The following is an 18,548-nucleotide window of genomic DNA, read 5'->3' as shown; positions in this document are numbered from 1 at the left end:
GTATCCGCGTGCTACGAGCATATCTCCGGGAAGCTACGAGCTCGTGTGTCTGCAAGTTGAAAGCTCGTGTGTCAGCGAGCTGAAAGCCGCGAGCTCGTGTGTCAGCGAGCTGAGAGCCGCGAGCCGGGAGCTGAAAGCTCGTGTATCCGCGTGCTACGAGCATATCTCCGGGAAAGCTACGAGCCCGTGTGTCAGCGAGCTGAGAGCCGGGAGCCGGGAGCTGAGAGCCGCGAGCCCGTGTGTCAGCGAGCTGAGAGCCGCGAGCCCGTGTGTCAGCGAGCTGAGAGCCGCGAGCCGGGAGCTGAAAGCTCGTGTATCCGCTTCCTACGTGCATATCTCCGGGAAGATACGAGCTCGTGTTTCCGCGAGCTGAGAGCCGCGAGTCCGTGTGTCAACGAGCTGAGAGCCGCGAGCCGGGAGCTGAAAGCTCGTGTATCCGCTTCCTACAAGCATATCTCCGGGAAGCTACGAGCCCGTGTGTCGGTGGTTCGTCAATATCTCCGCGAGCTGAGAGTCTCTCTGACAGCGGAAGGATCAGAGCGCGTGTTTCACCTGTGCTACAGCTGAGTAAAGACGGAGGTGTCTCCAACACAGCAGCTCGTTACAGCTGATCTGAGATCTGATAAAAGTTCATCCATGTGATTCTAAGCACCACATCACAGACAGTTACAGCTTATATCAAAGTCTAACATGAGCTTTATCAAGGTGAAACAATGAATGTGTCAGATTCAGGTTCATTCTCAAAGATCAATATGAAGATTGAAGAAGTGACATAAAAACCTCTGGTAACGATGATGATTCTTTAAATCTGATCAGCTGACAGAGTGAATATGTAACTGATGAAATTCTCCTGTTTCTGATTCACCCTCCACCTGCAGCCTATTGATTGATTGATTGATTGATTGATTGATGGATGGATGTTGTGAATGAAGTGAGGACAGCAGATAGAAATAAAGTGATGTGATCCTTCATCAGAGGAGCTCAGCTTCATCACAGCTGAGGACTGATCTACACTGACTCAGGTTATTGTGACCTTCAGCTTCTCTCTTCTCAGGTCATTTATTTTACTATTCGTTTGTATGTTTATGAAATTTATACATCCTTTAAATTATTATTGTTGGACTTCTGTTAATGTCTGTTTCCTCTTTATGCTGCTGTGAAGCAACAGTGTTAATAAAGTTTATTCTTGTTGTTTATAATAAAGTTTTAATTCTTGTCAACTTCACGGTCTCTGACTTTAAGACTCACACACAGAAGAGTCAGAACAACTTCTCTTAAATAAATAGATTTATTTACAGTAAATTCACATTATAAACTTTACATGATGAAAGTTGATTATTGATGACTCTGTTACAATGCACAGAGGATTAAGATATAATTATAAGCTGTGATACAGTGAGGAAAGTTAAAGTACTGTGACTGTTTAGAGCTTCATCCTCTTTAGCACAGTGATGCAGGGACAGAGACATTGTTCCACAGCTCAGGGAGGATCCTGAAGGCAGCACGAAGCTCGGCCGTCTCTCAGTCGGCTGCAAACAGCTGAATCTTTGGTCGTAGAGAGGAGAGGTCTTCAGTCAGGAGAAGATCTGTTTGTCTCTCTCGGCGCATGGAGACAGTGACAGAGGTGAAAGGTCAGAGGTCAGACTGGGTGTGCAGAGAAAAGCAGCCTCATGGACCAACAGGGTGACAGGAAGCAGAGACAGAGAGAAGTCTGCTCTCTGAGGAACGTCACTCTTACACCTCTGAATAAAGGTTTACTGTCTCATCAGGAGATTTAGTGAAACAAGGACTTGAGGAACAGCAGAGTTTGACCAGTAGAGCTGCTGCTGCTGCTGCTGTCAGTCCCAGTCCAGCGTAGAGGCCGATCCTTCCCCGACTCTCTGGTTCTGGTCTCTCAGTTGGTCTCTGAGTTTCAGGCTGATCAACAGCTGCTGAAGAGAAGAATGAAAAGAAATATAAATATTATAGAGCTGAGCAGCCAAACTCCATCAAGTCTAGTTCAGCAGCAGAGTCTGTACAACACTGATAACCATTTATAAAAAGAGCTTTCTACTGAGTTCTACTGGATCTACTCACCAGAGACGTTGAGTCGACATTTGTTAAAGCTCCTCCCATCAGAGGTGAGGACCGTACACTCGTACAGTCCTGAGTCCTCAGTCCTCAGTCTGGACACATGAAGTCTGATTCGTCCTTCTCTGAGGACGTCTTTGTCACACTGGACTCGTCCTGAAAACTGTTTATCCTGAGACTCTGGGGACTCGACACCCTCACGTAGCTGATACAGGACTGATTCTCTGAGATCAGTGATCAATTCACAGAAGATATTAAGGAAGTCAGGTGGAGTGTGAGGTTTGGTTGTGAAGCTCCACTCCAGTGTGATGTTGTGGTTCTCCTCTGCCTGATAGGAGCTCTGTGTCACATTCACTACAAATGTTCCTGTTGAGGAGACAGAGAGGGAAAGTGAGGAGCAGACTAACTGAGGACTTGTATCAGTTTCTAGATAATAAAGTGAAGGAGTAAACTAACCACAGACACAGGAGGTCAGTGTGAGGAGCAGCAGGATGCAGCAGATCATCTTCTCCCTGAGAGAGAGACACCAACCTCATCAAGTTTCTTCATACAAATCTAATCCAGGATGAACACAACGATAACATCAACTCTGTATTTAGACCTTACCTTGTGTATTTTCTGTCGTTGTGAAGGTTGATGGGTTGACTGACGGAGAGACTCCCTTCGTTCTCAATCATCAGTTGCACGGGCTCTGTGAAGCTGGCTCACCTGGCTCTTTAATAAAGAGCAACAAGGGGGCGGGGCAGCGGTATCTGATTCTTTATCGGTTGTTGTTCGGCTTTTGTCGGTAGCCGAGATCTTGAAGTCGGCACGAGAGCCCGGGTGTCTGTGGTTCGTGGGTTTCTCTGTACAGGTGAGAGCCGGTGTGTCTGCGTGCTACGAGCCTATCTCCGGGAAGCTACGAGCCCGTGTGTCTGCAAATTAAAAGCCCGTGTGTCCGCGAGCTGAGAGCCGGGAGCCTGTGTGTCCGCTTGCTACTAGCATATCTCCGGGAAGCTACGAGCCGGGAGCTTGTGCGTCCGCGAGCTACTAGCATATCTCCGGGAAGCTACGAGCCAGTGTGTCCGCGAGCTGAGAGCCGCGAGCCCGTGTGTCAGCGAGCTGAGAGCCGGGAGCTTGTGCGTCCGCGAGCTACTAGCATATCTCCGGGAAGCTACGAGCCAGTGTGTCCGCGAGCTGAGAGCCGCGAGCCCGTGTGTCAGCGAGCTGAGAGCCGCGAGCCGGGAGCTGAAAGCCGCAAGCTCGTGTGTCAGCGAGCTGAGAGCCGCGAGCCCGTGTGTCAGCGAGCTGAGAGCCGCGAGCCGGGAGCTGAGAGCCGCGAGCCTGTGTGTCAGCGAGCTGAGAGCCGCGAGCCCGTGTGTCAGCGAGCTGAGAGCCGCGAGCCGGGAGCTGAAAGCTCGTGTATCCGCATGCTACAAGCATATCTCCGGGAAGCTACGAGCTCCTGTTTCCGCGAGCTGAGAGCCGCGAGCCGGGAGCTGAGAGCCGCGAGCTCGTGTGTCAGCGAGCTGAGAGCCGCGAGCCCGTGTGTCAGCGAGCTGAGAGCCGCGAGCCCGTGTGTCAACGAGCTGAGAGCCGCGAGCCGGGAGCTGAAAGCTCGTGTATCCGCTTCCTACAAGCATATCTCCGGGAAGCTACGAGCCCGTGTGTCTGCAAGTTAAAAGCCCGTGTGTCCGCGAGCTGAGAGCCGGGAGCTCAAAGCTCGTGTATCCGCGTGCTACGAGCATATCTCCGGGAAGCTACGAGCCCGTGTGTCGGTGGTTCGTCAATATCTCCGCGAGCTGAGAGTCTCTCTGACAGCGGAAGGATCAGAGCGCGTGTTTCACCTGTGCTACAGCTGAGAAAAGACGGAGGTGTCTCCAACACAGCAGCTCGTTACAGCTGATCTGAGATCTGATAAAAGTTCATCCACGTGATTCTAAGCACCACATCACAGACAGTTACAGCTCATATCAAAGTCTAACATGAGCTTTATCAAGGTGAAACAATGAATGTGTCAGATTCAGGTTCATTCTCAAAGATCAATATGAAGATTGAAGAAGTGACATAAAAACCTCTGGTAACGATGATGATTCTTTAAATCTGATCAGCTGACAGAGTGAATATGTAACTGATGAAATTCTCCTGTTTCTGATTCACCCTCCACCTGCAGCCTATTGATTGATTGATTGATTGATGGATGGATGTTGTGAATGAAGTGAGGACAGCAGATAGAAATAAAGTGATGTGATCCTTCATCAGAGGAGCTCAGCTTCATCACAGCTGAGGACTGATCTACACTGACTCAGGTTATTGTGACCTTCAGCTTCTCTCTTCTCAGGTCATGTATTTTACTATTCGTTTGTATGTTTATGAAATTTATACATCCTTTAAATTATTATTGTTGGACTTCTGTTAATGTCTGTTTCCTCTTTATGCTGCTGTGAAGCAACAGTGTTAATAAAGTTTATTCTTGTTGTTTATAATAAAGTTTTAATTCTTGTCAACTTCACGGTCTCTGACTTTAAGACTCACACACAGAAGAGTCAGAACAACTTCTCTTAAATAAATACATTTATTTACAGTAAATTCACATTATAAACTTTACATGATGAAAGTTGATTATTGATGAATCTGTTACAATGCACAGAGGATTAAGATATAATTATAAGCTGTGATACAGTGAGGAAAGTTAAAGTACTGTGACTGTTTAGAGCTTCATCCTCTTTAGCACAGTGATGCAGGGACAGAGACATTGTTCCACAGCTCAGGGAGGATCCTGAAGGCAGCACGAAGCTCGGCCGTCTCTCAGTCGGCTGCAAACAGCTGAATCTTTGGTCGTAGAGAGGAGAGGTCTTCAGTCAGGAGAAAATCTGTTTGTCTCTCTCGGCGCATGGAGACAGTGACAGAGGTGAAAGGTCAGAGGTCAGACTGGGTGTGCAGAGAAAAGCAGCCTCATGGACCAACAGGGTGACAGGAAGCAGAGACAGAGAGACGTCTGCTCTCTGAGGAACGTCACTCTTACACCTCTGAATAAAGGTTTACTGTCTCATCAGGAGATTTAGTGAAACAAGGACTTGAGGAACAGCAGAGTTTGACCAGTAGAGCTGCTGCTGCTGCTGCTGTCAGTCCCAGTCCAGCGTAGAGGCCGATCCTTCCCCGACTCTCTGGTTCTGGTCTCTCAGTTGGTCTCTGAGTTTCAGGCTGATCAACAGCTGCTGAAGAGAACAATGAAAAGAAATATAAATATTATAGAGCTGAGCAGCCAAACTCCATCAAGTCTAGTTCAGCAGCAGAGTCTGTACAACACTGATAACCATTTATAAAAAGAGCTTTCTACTGAGTTCTACTGGATCTACTCACCAGAGACGCTGAGTCGACATTTACCAGAGCTCCTCCCATCAGAGGTGACGACCTGACACCTGTACAGTCCTGAATCCTCAGTCCTCAGTCTGGACACATGAAGTCTGATTCGTCCTTCTCTGAGGACGTCTTTGTCGCACTGGACTCGTCCTGAAAACTGTTCATCCTGAGACTCTGGGGACTCAACACCCTCATGTAGATGATACAGGACTAAATCTCTGAGATCAGTGATCAGTTCACAGAAGATAATAAGGAAGTCAGGTGGAGTGTGAGGTTTGGTTGTGAAGCTCCACTCCAGTGTGATGTTGTGGTTCTCCTCTGCCTGATAGGAGCTCTGTGTCACATTCACTACAAATGTTCCTGTTGAGGAGACAGAGAGGGAAAGTGAGGAGCAGACTAACTGAGGACTTGTATCAGTTTCTAGATAATAAAGTGAAGGAGTAAACTAACCACAGACACAGGAGGTCAGTGTGAGGAGCAGCAGGATGCAGCAGATCATCTTCTCCCTGTGAGAGGAGACAGAGCTGAAGAGTCACAAACACATTTCCTGATAAAAGATGTAATTTAGAGCTTCACTGACTTCAGAAGTCAAAATGTACAAAACAGCAAATAAAAAAAACAGCAGATAAAACTGACTACTACTGACTTTAACACAGGAGATCAGGGGGTTTGATTCCCGGTCAGGGATCCAGTCCGGACCCTTGTGGATATATGAACCGGTTGATAAATGGAACTGGAACAAAACATAGGTAACCCCAGAGAGAAGCTACATGATGTGAGATATATGGATGATCTGAAAGCCAACATCCAGGCTGACAGAGAAACAGCTCCTAGACCAGTGTTCCCACATCCACAACATGCTACGGCAAGAGGAGCCAGGACGACAGGTCAGAGAGGGAGATCATCACTCCTCTGAATTCATATATTATATGCACACTATCTGCTGATAGAAGAACTTTACAAATCAAAGAGCAGCTAAACTAATTTATTTGAGGGTGTGTTATTACCATTGTAAAATTATGTGCACTGAAGTAAAACAAGACTGCCTAACATCTTTTATTTAGATTTAAACTATGTTTTTACAAAGAAGCAAAACGCACTGGTGTATTCCTACACTGAATTACAAATGGTAAATGCTATAGGTTATTATAAATGTAATGTAATCAAAACAAATTAGTTTGTCCAGTGAGAATCCTACCTGTGGTATCTCCTATGGTTGCACAGTTTCCACAGGAGCACCTGTCCAAAATATAGAGAAAAATGGAAACATTCACCAGAATATAAAGCTTATGAAATTCAAATACTGACAGACAGTGGAGCTAAGGTGGGTAAGAAGTAAGCCTGGCTACATATCAAGCGCTTACAACAGGTAATTTATAACAAGTCACTTACTGCATATAATGTGGAGCTTGACAACAGTGTTGTGTAGAAAACTACACAGCCTCGTGCCTGCACAGCCTCGTGCCTCGAATACCCAGGTATTCATCAATATCCGGATGTTGATCATCAACATCCGGATATTGATGAATACCTGGGTATTCATCAATATCTATATATATATATATATAATATAGAAATAGGCGGGGAAAAAAATTCCACGCGGGGTAAAACTTTCTATACAGTTTTCACTTATCTGAATCTTACTTCTACTAAAACTTTAATCACATTCTTACCTTGTTCACTCTCTGACTGAGGTGCTAAATCCTTATAGTGTGGACATCTTCTTACATTAGTCGTTCATGTCAGTTATGAGCAGCAAAATGACCTAAGACGACTCTTTATGCGCTTTAAGACCAATGTTGTCATAATAAAACAATTGCAACTGCATTTTCCACATTATGTTAAGACATTTATCTACCCTGCGTATTTCTATACTTGGGTATAGATTTCTATAGAAATACTTGATGTTTTCTGAGAGATAGAGAAGAAATACCCGGGTATAGAAATACCCAGGTATTTCTATAGAAATATACCTGGGTATATAAATAAGCGGGAAAAATTGGCGAGGATGTTGTATAACTTTCTATACAGTTTTCACTTATCTGAATCTTACTTCTACTAAAACTTTAATCACATTTGTACCTTGTTCACTCCCCGACTGAGGTGCTAAATCCTTATAGTGTGGACATCTTCACATCTTCTTCACAGTAGTCGTTCATGTCAGTTATGAGCAGCAAAATTACCTAAGACGACTCTTTATGCGCTTTAAGTCCAAAGTTTTCATAATAAAACAATTGCAACTGCATTTACCACATTATGTTAAGAAATGTATCTTTGTGCGAAAAGTTTCTCCTACCTGTGACCACCATATCTGGGCAGACTGCAGACTGAATGTAACCGAAGCAATTACATAGGCAAGTTGTTGACTTCCGCTAATGGAGTTTCAAAATACAAGCTCAATTTTCAAAATAAAATCCCTTCTGTGTTTTACATGCAAACAAGAAAAGCATATCATTGTAATACACTAAACGTGCAAATGTGTGCAGTTCTTAAAAATACAAGATAAAACAAATGACATTAAAATACAGGGTCATTTACACAGACAATTAGAGAATAAACCGACCGTGCTCTCCTGGCGCCTGCCCTGTTCCCACTGTGTTTCTGTTTGATATAAAAAAAAAGAGGGAAGTTGTCCCACAGCTCAGGAAGGATCATGAGGGCAGGACTGAGCTCGATCGTCTCTCAGTCAGCTGCAAACACCTGAATACGTTGTTATAGAGAGGAGAGGTCTCAGTGTTTTTACGGGCTTTGTAAAGAGACTCCAGTGGACATCGTGTCTCATCGTGTGTTACAGGAGTCAGAGATGTGTGTTGATGCAGTTCAAAGTATCAACTGCATTATGACTGAAACAATAACTAAACTGAACAAAGATGAGATCTAAATCTAAAATAATGTATATGTGAGCTTCACAAGTGAAGAAGGTGTGAGTGTGTGTGCTGGTTTCCATTACGTAATACACGGTCCAGTCATACACTCATACATTTATTTTGAAAGGACTGTGTTAAGCTGTGTCAGACACTCATACACTTATTTTGAAAGGACTGTGTTAAACTGTGTCATACACTCATACACTTATTTTGAAAGGACTGTGTTAAACTGTGTCAGACACTCATACACTTATTTTGAAAGGACTGTGTTAAACTGTGTCAGACACTCATACACTTATTTTGAAATGACTGTGTTAAACTGTGCACTTGACCTGATGGTATGAAACTGTTGCATCTCACAGGAAGTGATGCCACTGTTTGTATTGTTGTCGATGTTCTTCCATTTACTGCCTGAAAACTGTAAAACTGTATTTTTGATTCTGACTGTGTCTATAATTTACAAAGAGATTTAACTTTGAACAAAGCTTTAATGTCATGTTTTTTCTAAACATGAAATTCTAATGTACAGTCACTGTTTTTATTTCTGTTACAACTTGTTGTTATTTGCTGCCTGTTATTGTCACTTTTTCATTGGATGTAATCTCCAGAGAAAAGCTGTGAGTTAACACTGTTGTTAATGAGCACGGTCACTAGAGGGAGCTCTTTGTGCTCATTTAGACCATCAGACACTTTCCTGTTTTACCTCAAGTGTTTTTTTCATGTATGTTTCAGTATCATTGAACTTCTCTTGTCTCACACTCTGAAAAAGTATTTCTGTATTAATCAATGAAAATAATTTGTTGAACAAACAATTCCTGAATGATTTGTACTTTTTCAAAAAAAAATTATGAATAATGAATTTTACTTTCAAATCAGTGCTTTTGTTATTGTTTATCTGCTGCAGGATTTCACTGATTTCACAGCTCTGACTAATTTAACTGAACTTCCTGATTGAATTGTTGCCATGGATACAAAGACTGTTTAAGACACCCTTGTTTTATTTGCAGGTGATCTCTGTCCAGTTTACAGCTTTTTATAACGACTGTCATTTCTGACGTTGAACTCTTTCGTACCAAACGAGCTCCAGTCAGTCTGGTCCTGAGTCTCATCAACTCTTTCTACACAGTCTGTGTTGAGTTTGAAGAGTGAAGGACACAAAGAACAGCTGCTGTCTGTTTCCTGTTGGACTCAGGTCTTCTACATGGAGACCCAACAAGACTCTGGCGCCATCTTGTGACAGAAACACATGACCGCAGCTCATAAAGTTTTTCTTACTCTAAATGTGAGACGTTTCTGACGTTGCCTTCGAGACTGTAGATTTTCCTTCTTTGATCTCATATGTTAGTGACTCTTCAGCTCTGTCTTCTCTCAAGTCGTTCCAATAAAACTATTGATCATACAACTAATACAATCAACTTTATTTCCAGGACAGAAAAGCTCATTTCAGACCATCAGGACTAAACGGGCCCCCTTTACTGTCAGAAAGAATCACAGCTCTGGTTCAAGACATAAGAGACTCTCCCTCCAACATCTGTTCTAGTTTAAGTCTCAGAAAATATAATATATATTTTTATTTTCATATATAAGTTATATTCATTTCACTGTGAGTTTGTGTTTAAATAAATCATTACAGCAGTATAACTAATGTCTTGCACCTATGGTGTGTGATTTTGCTGAATATGAGATGAAATAACCACCTTGTCTCCACTGCAGGATCCTAATGTGTGTGTGTCAGTCACCACTTATCTACCTTAACAGCTGTAATTTAAGGTGGAGTGCACAAATCAAAAATATGGTTTAAATCTTGTATTTGAATAATTATGATTTTGGGAGTGTCTGTTGTGTCTCCTGTCTCAAGTTTGTATCAAGATTAGAAGATGAGGAAGAGGAGGATCAGGATCATAATGCCACCAACAATAGCAATGGCCTCTTTCCTCCCACATGAGTAGGCCTCAGAGAGACCGCTGATGTTGGCTTGCAGATATTCGATGATGCCAGCATCTACATCTGGACACCCGAAGATGATCAACGTCTCCTGATCGCATTTCCCACCGAACCTCTTCTGCAGGGCTTCAAAAACATTGGTGAAGACCGGCATGAAGTCCATAAAGTCGACGTAGAAGTCTTCATCCTGAGTGCTTCCCTGGATCGTCTGGTCCACCAGGTGTCGGGTGTAGGTGGCCAGCTCATCCTGTCTGTGGTGCTGCAGGAAGTCGCTCTCTTTCAGCAGTCTCTCCGTCAGCTGGGTGACAAACTGACGGAGCAAGCTGGGGCTGTCTTCCACGGCTGTGTCTCGGTGGTCAGAGGCGGGAGAATCAGACCCACTGTCTCCCTCTGGTGGCTCCATATCGACCATACTGTCTGGTGTAACAGCAGCGCTCTCTGGAACATCAGGTTGGGTCTTTTCCGTAATGTGGGTCCTGACTATACGGTGTCGCGAAGTCGATCTACTGGGACCATCTGTTGTCGTAGCCCTCACTCCTGCGGCGCCCAAGTTCGAGGCTCCAGCCGGTGCATGGACGACAGAGCACGTGTACAGCCGCTGCGATGTCCTGGGGACGCTCTCCGTGAGGATAACCGGCGACAGTTCGTGCGAGTCGTCGTGGCTCATTTTCTTCATTTTTACAGCGACTTCCACAATGTTTGCTGCAGCTTCTACCTGCTCTGGAATGTCGTCTTTGAACGCCGCAACATTCAAACCTGCGATTTTTCCCATGGAAACTAATGGACGGAATGTTAAAGATTTCCAATTTTTCATGCACTTTTCAGCCCTTTCTATTCATTCACACTTTCAACTAGAAACTTCATTCAAATTTTAAAATGTTGATAAACTTTTCTACATTTTAGGTCGTCTTCAACACTGAAGTCCCGTTCATAGTTTTTACAGTGTGACAGCTCAATTTTCATGTGCATTTCTGGACCTTTCCAGACTTTTACGTTGGTGTGTATATGGCCGAAAGTTCACAGAGTGGAGAGAAGTTGTTTGACTGGTCTATAACACTTCTCTTTAACTCGTCCTCACAGCCGCAAATTTCACTCCACACACGTCATTTTTCACAGATTGTTGGCAAATTTGTCTCCTTTCACACACTGTGACTACCAAAGGTCAGTGACACACAGAATTTGATCTATATGCCTCAAAATGGGAGGGGCACTTCACAACTGCCCCATTCACTCCAATGGCCACACAGCTGTTTCCCGATTCAGATGAGCTGATTAGACTTTCATGCACATTTCAGGGCATTCATGAAGCAACACAGCTCAGTCTTACTCAGTGTATTTCACTTACACTCTTTTACTCCCAGTAAAACTTATTTCACTGCTTTCACTACAGTTTACAGTCTTCATCCCTCTCTCGCCCAGGGGTGGAACTAGCTATCAGTCTATCTGTGACAGTGGAGACTATTGAAAAACAAAAACGATGTAAAAATGTTAGAAAACAATAAAACAAATTCAAAGTTCATATTGCCTTCACATACAACTCGTAAAGTTCATTACCGTTTATTTAAAACATTGTGGGGTTATAATAATAACTTGTCACTAGCAGTCAGGTGATTTTTATGAATAAATTAAAAACAAATAATAATTCAAAATAAAAAAATAAATAAAATAACAAAGTAATACAAAATAAATAAATAAATAAAAAAAATCATCTGACTGGCGTGTACTGTCCCTTTAAAAAATTTTTACGGTCCTGGAAGGAAACGTCAGGTTTGGATCTGACGTCACACGGAAGCGAGGGGACAGGGGGGCGGAGCCCGGCAGAAGATGGCGTATCTGCGCTGTAGGCGAGACCCCTGCGGCGTTATCTGTCTGATTTTAACTTATTTCAGCGTGTTATACGCGGACTACGTGGTCATACAGTATGTCCTCGTCCCCACCTACTCGGGCAGGTCGGTACTTTGTCTTTTTATGTCGTTTAAACCGTTAAAAAAGCCAACATGGCGTCTTCCTCTCTGTGCTGTCTCCAGTCATTTGACAGCAGACAGATCTGACAACATCCTCACGTTTCTTTCTCTGCTGCGATACAAATCTTGTTTTTTCTGACTGTAACTTGCGTTTACATTTATTCAGGTAGATGTTTGTAACCGTTTCGTGTTGAGGAGACTCCAGATAACATGCGGGTTTTCGTTTGTTTACGAGCTGAGGCGTTTGATCTGCACCAAAACAGTCAGCTGTCAGTTGGTTTTCCTTAGTACTTAAAAACAATATGAACCTCTTCTTCATATGAAATTTTAACTTTATCTGAGGAAGTATCTCCTTATCTTTCCCCACAGATTAAACATGGTGGTTTGGAAGAGGGCAGCAGTCTTACTAACATCTATTTAGTCACTGATAATTGTACAAATTAAATGCAGGTGTCACCAAAGACAGACCATAGTTCTTATAACTTACTTATTTTACATTTCATTTCACATATATTTTACCTTCAAAGCCAAACTTTTGTTAATTTATTAGTTATTTGCAGCCCCACATTTATTAAGTTCAAATATGGATGAATTGCAGATTTCCTTTTTTAGGATAACCAGAAAAGAAGAAATATTTGATGTTTGTATTTGAGATTAACTTGATTGACAGAAGATTAATGTGCAACTATTTTGAGAATGAATTTATTATTTAGATAATTTTTGAGCATAAAAGTTCAAATATTTCATATTTTCACATTTTGGTGTTAAAGTTTTGTCGGCCAAACAGTTAATAGATTAATAGAAAAAGTCATCGGCAGATTAATCGATAATGAAAATATAATTTGCTGCAATCCTGCATGTAACAGAAGACTCAATAAAACCACAGCACCGGATGAAATCATGGTTTTTTGGGGTTGTAATTTTGCAGTTTTGTGTTTTACATCTGACAGTGTGTGGTGTACTCTACATGGATCAGTCTTCAACCTGATTCTGCTGCTGCTGCTGGCCTGCCACTCCAAAGCTGTCTTCTCAGATCCTGGTCAGTAAATAGTTAAAGGTTTATGTTTATTATTCATTCAATGATTTGATTGAAGCCAAGAGGGAAATCAGGGAAACACTTTAACCCTTGTATTTGACGCGTTTGTGTGTGTGTGTGTGTTGTTGTTGTTGTTGTTGTTGTTGTTGTTGTGCAGGTATGGTGCCTCTTCCTGACACAGCCATAGACTTCTCAGACCTTCGCTCGCAGTCGTCTCGGATGAATGAGCGGGTGAGTCACAGAGTTAAAATCCTCTTTGTAGTTTTCTGTTGTGAAACCTTTTTCTTACTCATTACAGATTAAAGTTTAATTTCCCTATAGTGTTAAACATTTAAAATAACTTTTCATTTGGCTTTTTGTGTCATTTCACAGCACAAAACTCCACGTGAGGTACGATGGAGCTCAGAGAAAAGTTTTAATCTAATTATTGTCATGAGTTCAACAGTAACGTGGGCACACAGCGTTGAATAAGAGTTAATGATATAGAGGGAGTATCAGGGAGACTCTGTGTTTACATCTGAACAGCTGCACTTACGTCTGCTCTGAGGCTTGTTATTATGAACTCATGAGCTTAATGACACACGTCTGTAAAGTGTTTTTGAGCCAGTGATGGGAATGACGTCCGACTGCGCTTTACTCTGAGACAAACCTCCATTAGACGTTGAGGACGTCTGATGTTGTGGTCTGTGTTTGCGTGACGTTCTCAGGGCTGCGAGGGCTGGACCGTGTGCAACCGCTGTGAAACCTACAGACCTCCCAGAGCGCATCACTGCCGCGTCTGTCAGAGGTGTATACGCCGCATGGACCACCACTGTCCATGGTGAGGAAACAACCATCCAAACAGCCTCTTACTACCCCCCCCCCCGTCCCCTCCCTTTTCTCCTTTCATCTCCCCGTCATCTCTCAGACTCCTCTCTTCTTCTTCTTCTTCTTCTTCTTCTTCTTCCCATCTCTCCAGGATCAACAACTGTGTCGGGGAGTTAAACCAGAAGTATTTCATCCAGTTTCTCTTCTACACCGGTGAGTGGACTCGCTGTAGAAGTAAGAGGCCACTGCTACATCAGCTACACCTGAAGGTAACGCTGTGTCTCTGTGTGCAGGCATGGCCTGTCTCTACTCCATGGTGCTGGTGGTGTCGGCCTGGGTGTGGCGGATCAGGAACGAGGGAGAAGGCGACGTAGAGAAGGAGGGAGAGGAGACGCCCAGCAAACACCTGATAGTGTGAGCGCCACAGTGACTGGTCTCTTTTAGATAGAGACTGTTTCTATTATTTCTACTGTGTTACTCTCTCTCTCTCTCTCTCTCTCTCTCTCTCTCTCTCAGTGCTCATTACATCATCCTCCTGGTGGAGTCGGTGTTGTTCGGTGTATTTGTCATGGTTATCTTCTACGATCAGGTACACACACACACTGCTTTTATCTAAGTATAGTTTTTTTTTAAGTGTTTCAACATCACAGCTGACGTTACCAGGACAACGCACAGTTTAACCATCAGCTGAATGCTGGGAGTCGTTGAAATGTCTTCTGGGAAATGTAGGAACTCGCACTGAGGTAGAGGAAGATGAGGGAAGTTGAGGAAAAGCAGATAATCCAACAGAGTAAATGAAACCAGTTACACGTTATTATCACATTTAACTCCTGAAATACTAAAAAATATAAATGAAGATGTGCAACAGTTTGTAAGGACTTCAAGGAAAGTCTGTAATTAATAATAATTATTGTCCACACATCTGGAACTTCACAGGCTGGTTAAAACTCATCATTGTAACTCATAAATAAAACAGTAAAAGCAATAATGAAATCATGCACAGTACAAACATCAGTAATGGACAGTTACAACAACGTACACACAGATTTCCTAAAAGTGATGACTCGACTGACCTCTTCTCTCCAGCTGGTCTCCATAATCACAGACGAGACTCCCATAGAGCAGATGAGGAACAGGCTGATGATCAAGGACAAAGGCTCTTCATCCTCCTCGCAGCTGCCTCACCACCCGTCGCACACCCGCAAGCCCAAGCTCGCTCTGCTGCGGGAGGTCTTCGGAAGAGGTCGGCTCCGTCGAAACAATCGTTTACTTTTATTAAACTATTGATTAAGTCTTTGAGGAGGTGCGTAATCTTTTCAGCACTAAAATACTAAGCTGTTTTTTTTTATTGTTTTGTTTGTCTCCGCAGGTTCAGTCTTCTGCTGGCTTCTTCCTCTCCACTCCAACCCTCCGTCTGTCGGCGGCATCACCTACTCCGCCCTGCCCAACTACGACGTCTGACCTTTGACCTGTGAGAGCGAGAGGGGGCGACGAGGAAAGGATGGCGATGAAGGTTTTGTGTGCGTGCGTGCGTGCGTGCGTGCGTGCGTGCGTGTGTGTGTGTTCATGTGTGAGAATGAATTTTTCTGCCTAACTATGATGTCTTATCCTTGGAACTGCGAGAGGAAGAGGAAGGAGGATGAAGGCCGAGATGGGGGATGACTGCAGAGAGAGAGAGAGAGAGAGAGAGAGAGAGAGAGAGTGTGTGTGTGTGTGTGTGTGTGTGTGTGTTTGTGTTTGTGTGTTTGTGTGTTTGTGTGTGTGTGTGTGTGTGGTTTTATCCCCCAGGACTTTAAAACAAAAAAGATCAGCCTCAGACTCATGAAATCTCTTTCCTGTCTTTCCCGTCATGAGGGAAGAGCACTGACGGTCCCGAGCTGTAGTTTAACTACCAGCAGTCTGTTGTTATTTTCACATACAGTACGTGGAGGGAGTTGATCACTGGGGTTTGACTGATGATCAAGTTTCACATTTCTACACTAAAGCTGCTGATATTTGGAATTAACCAAGTAAAGATTTGACTCTTTTCATGCTCAGTAGTTCAGATCTTCACATTTCTTGCCTGTACAGCAACATTTAGCTCGTCATGCTAACGGCGCCTAACACACAACATGCAAACGATCTGTCTGTACATGTGACAAACTGGTTCCCAAAACATCTGAAGCTAAAAAAGCAGCTGATGACCAACCTGAGTTAGCTAAACGTATGACTGCAAGACTGACCCACGTGTCAGTCAAACCCCAGTGCGTTTTTCTTATGACGGTGTGTTTCTGGCCAGTGTTTTCACCAACAGATAAACTTTCTGTTGTCAGTTACTTTAACGAGCTCCTGAACGAGGTCAGAGGTTTCTCATAGTTTTTACATCTTCAACCCCTGATTGAAAACTCATGCACACTGCCCTCATGGTTGTTGACAACTGTGAAAGCTGAGAAACCACTTTGCCCTGAAATTATTTTTGTTATTTCACAAAATAACAGAGAAATTAGTTGTTGTTTTTTCTTTTTTTGTACCAAGTTTTTTTTTTTTTGGGGGGGAGGGTTCAGCTTAATGTTCAAATTGAGCTTTAAAAAAAGTAACCACAGATGCACTGATATGGGTTTTTAAAGCTGATATTCCTCCGCCTGTGTCGGTGGAGCTTAGTGAATGAACAGGTGCAAAACAGGTAAAGCTTTAATGGGTTTTTTTTTGTTGAGGGAACTGATCATTTACAATACTTTCAGAGCATGCTGATATACACTATGTGGCCACAAATATTTGGACACCTCAGCACTGCACCAATACGTGCTATAGTTAGATATCCCCAAAGGTGTTTGGTGCGTTTGAGGTCACAGCTTTGAGCAGGCCAATCAAGTTCTTCCACACCCAGATTATGAAAACTATTTCTTCATAGAGCTGCTTTGTGGTTATATAATCATCCCCAAAACTATTTGCATTGTCTAAAATATAATTATATGCAGTAAAGGTTAACATATCCTGTCACTGGAATGAAAGGAGCCGAGCCCAAACCACACACAACAGCCCTAAACCAAATGTCCACATACTTTTGGCCACATATTGTATAATCTCCGATGTATCTCTGTTTCTGTTATTGAGGTAAATTAAGGTCCAACACCTTAATACAAACACCAAAAAACACTATAGGTCAGTGTATTTTCTATTGTTTATTAGTTTTTATTCTCAAATCAGCCACCTGAGCTCCACGACGGAAAACGCTAAAGAAACGTTTTTAAAAACGAGCTACCTGTGCAGTAATATAAACAGCAGGAGCAAATAAATCTCTTGGGAGTTTGAAGTGATGCCTTGAGGTTCATAAACAAACAGACGGAGAATGTCCACGAAGAGATTTCCTTTTCTTTTTTCTTTTTTTTTTGTGTGTGTGTATTGTTTTAATGTTTTTCCCTCATTCCTGTGTTTTATTGTGAAGTACAAAGAATTATTGTTTGACGTGCTACTAACTAAACTGTGTCACACTGTGTTACCCACACACACACACACACACACACACACAAACACAAACATGCAAACATGGCGTGATTTCAGAAAGACAAAAAGACACAAGTATTGTTTACTATCACACTACACTTAAATTCTATTTTTAACCTTGGGAGATAGAAGTAATAATTTGTGTTGGTCATTCCTCACCAAATCACCCACACACACACACACACACACACACACACACACACACACACACACACACACACACATTCAGAGTACACCTCTCAGTATTCTGCTAAATCTCAGTGAAGGGATGTTTCTTAACTTATTTATTGTTTCTAATTATTCCGTGGAGTTTTCTCTACCAATAACTGTGTATTTGTATGTGAGGGGTGAAGCTGCCTTTCTACACTGATCTGGGTTTTGGATTTGCTGTTTCTTTAATCTGGATGTATTCTTTAAAAAAACAAACAAAAAAAAACCCAACAGTTCTTTAAACAGCAGCAGGGACGTTAAAGTGTCACGTTATCGACTTAACAAGACATTTTAGAGTTAAATCTATTCATTCAAGAACATTAAATAAGACGCCACGAGGTTAAATGTCTACAGGCCCGACGGGTAGTTTTTAGTTTGCCAGCAGTGGTGGAGTAAGAACCCATATCCTTTACTGAAGTACAAATACTATAAAAATACTCCATTAAGAATAAAAGTCATTCAAAATGTTAAATAAGTAAAAGTACAACAGTATAATCAGAAAAATGTACATAAAGTTCTGTTCTGTGAAAAAAAAGCCCAATGAGAGTGATAATGAGGTGGAGCTGGTTTTAATTCCTCTAGATACACTTATAGTTTAGTTCAATGGTTCCCAACATAGGGGTCAGACCCCCCCCACCCCCCACCCCCCCCCCCCCCCCCCCCCCCCCCACCCCACAAGGGCCACGAGATAAATCTGAGGGGTCATTGGATGATTAATGGGAGAGAAAAGAAAGAAACGTTAAGACTTCTTTTCTCTAATCTTTGCGTTTATGTGAACTGTTGGATCGTTTTTTAAAAATCTTTCTACCTCTAATATTTTATTAA

General features: G+C 42.8%; 3 protein-coding genes across 4 annotated transcripts; 1 reads left to right on the top strand and 2 right to left on the bottom strand.

Annotated features, from left to right (window-relative positions):
* Positions 1 to 1,314: 1,314 nt before the first annotated feature.
* LOC130164640 (uncharacterized) lies at positions 1,315 to 3,061 on the bottom strand. Of its 2 annotated transcripts, none has more exons than XM_056369500.1 (4): positions 2,677 to 3,061; positions 2,527 to 2,582; positions 2,077 to 2,436; positions 1,315 to 1,928 (listed from the first exon to the last, which is right to left on the bottom strand). In XM_056369500.1, the coding sequence occupies exons 1-4, from the start codon at positions 2,745 to 2,747 to the stop codon at positions 1,735 to 1,737; spliced, it is 681 nt and encodes a 226-aa protein (XP_056225475.1). In that variant the 5' UTR covers positions 2,748 to 3,061; the 3' UTR covers positions 1,315 to 1,734. The 2 variants fall into 2 exon arrangements, with proteins under 2 accessions (XP_056225475.1, XP_056225474.1); XM_056369499.1 differs by having other exon boundaries at positions 1,316 to 1,931.
* Positions 3,062 to 4,611: 1,550 nt separating this feature from the next.
* Positions 4,612 to 7,765, bottom strand: LOC130164591 (uncharacterized). Its single transcript, XM_056369406.1, has 5 exons — positions 7,709 to 7,765; positions 6,611 to 6,651; positions 5,863 to 5,918; positions 5,413 to 5,772; positions 4,612 to 5,267 (listed from the first exon to the last, which is right to left on the bottom strand). The coding sequence occupies exons 3-5, from the start codon at positions 5,909 to 5,911 to the stop codon at positions 5,071 to 5,073; spliced, it is 606 nt and encodes a 201-aa protein (XP_056225381.1). The 5' UTR covers positions 5,912 to 5,918; positions 6,611 to 6,651; positions 7,709 to 7,765; the 3' UTR covers positions 4,612 to 5,070.
* Positions 7,766 to 12,015: 4,250 nt separating this feature from the next.
* zgc:77880 (zf-DHHC domain-containing protein) lies at positions 12,016 to 18,380 on the top strand. The gene is made up of 9 exons (XM_056369218.1): positions 12,016 to 12,172; positions 13,138 to 13,226; positions 13,381 to 13,454; positions 13,931 to 14,043; positions 14,182 to 14,243; positions 14,324 to 14,444; positions 14,547 to 14,619; positions 15,117 to 15,273; positions 15,400 to 18,380. The coding sequence occupies exons 1-9, from the start codon at positions 12,048 to 12,050 to the stop codon at positions 15,489 to 15,491; spliced, it is 906 nt and encodes a 301-aa protein (XP_056225193.1). The 5' UTR covers positions 12,016 to 12,047; the 3' UTR covers positions 15,492 to 18,380.
* The last annotated feature ends 168 nt before the right edge of the window (positions 18,381 to 18,548 follow it).

Source organism: Seriola aureovittata, chromosome 23, assembly GCF_021018895.1.
Source record: "Seriola aureovittata isolate HTS-2021-v1 ecotype China chromosome 23, ASM2101889v1, whole genome shotgun sequence".
Taxonomy (NCBI): Eukaryota; Metazoa; Chordata; class Actinopteri; order Carangiformes; family Carangidae; genus Seriola; species Seriola aureovittata.
Note: the sequence above shows the minus strand (reverse complement) of the source record. Positions and strands in the feature narration are given on the sequence as shown.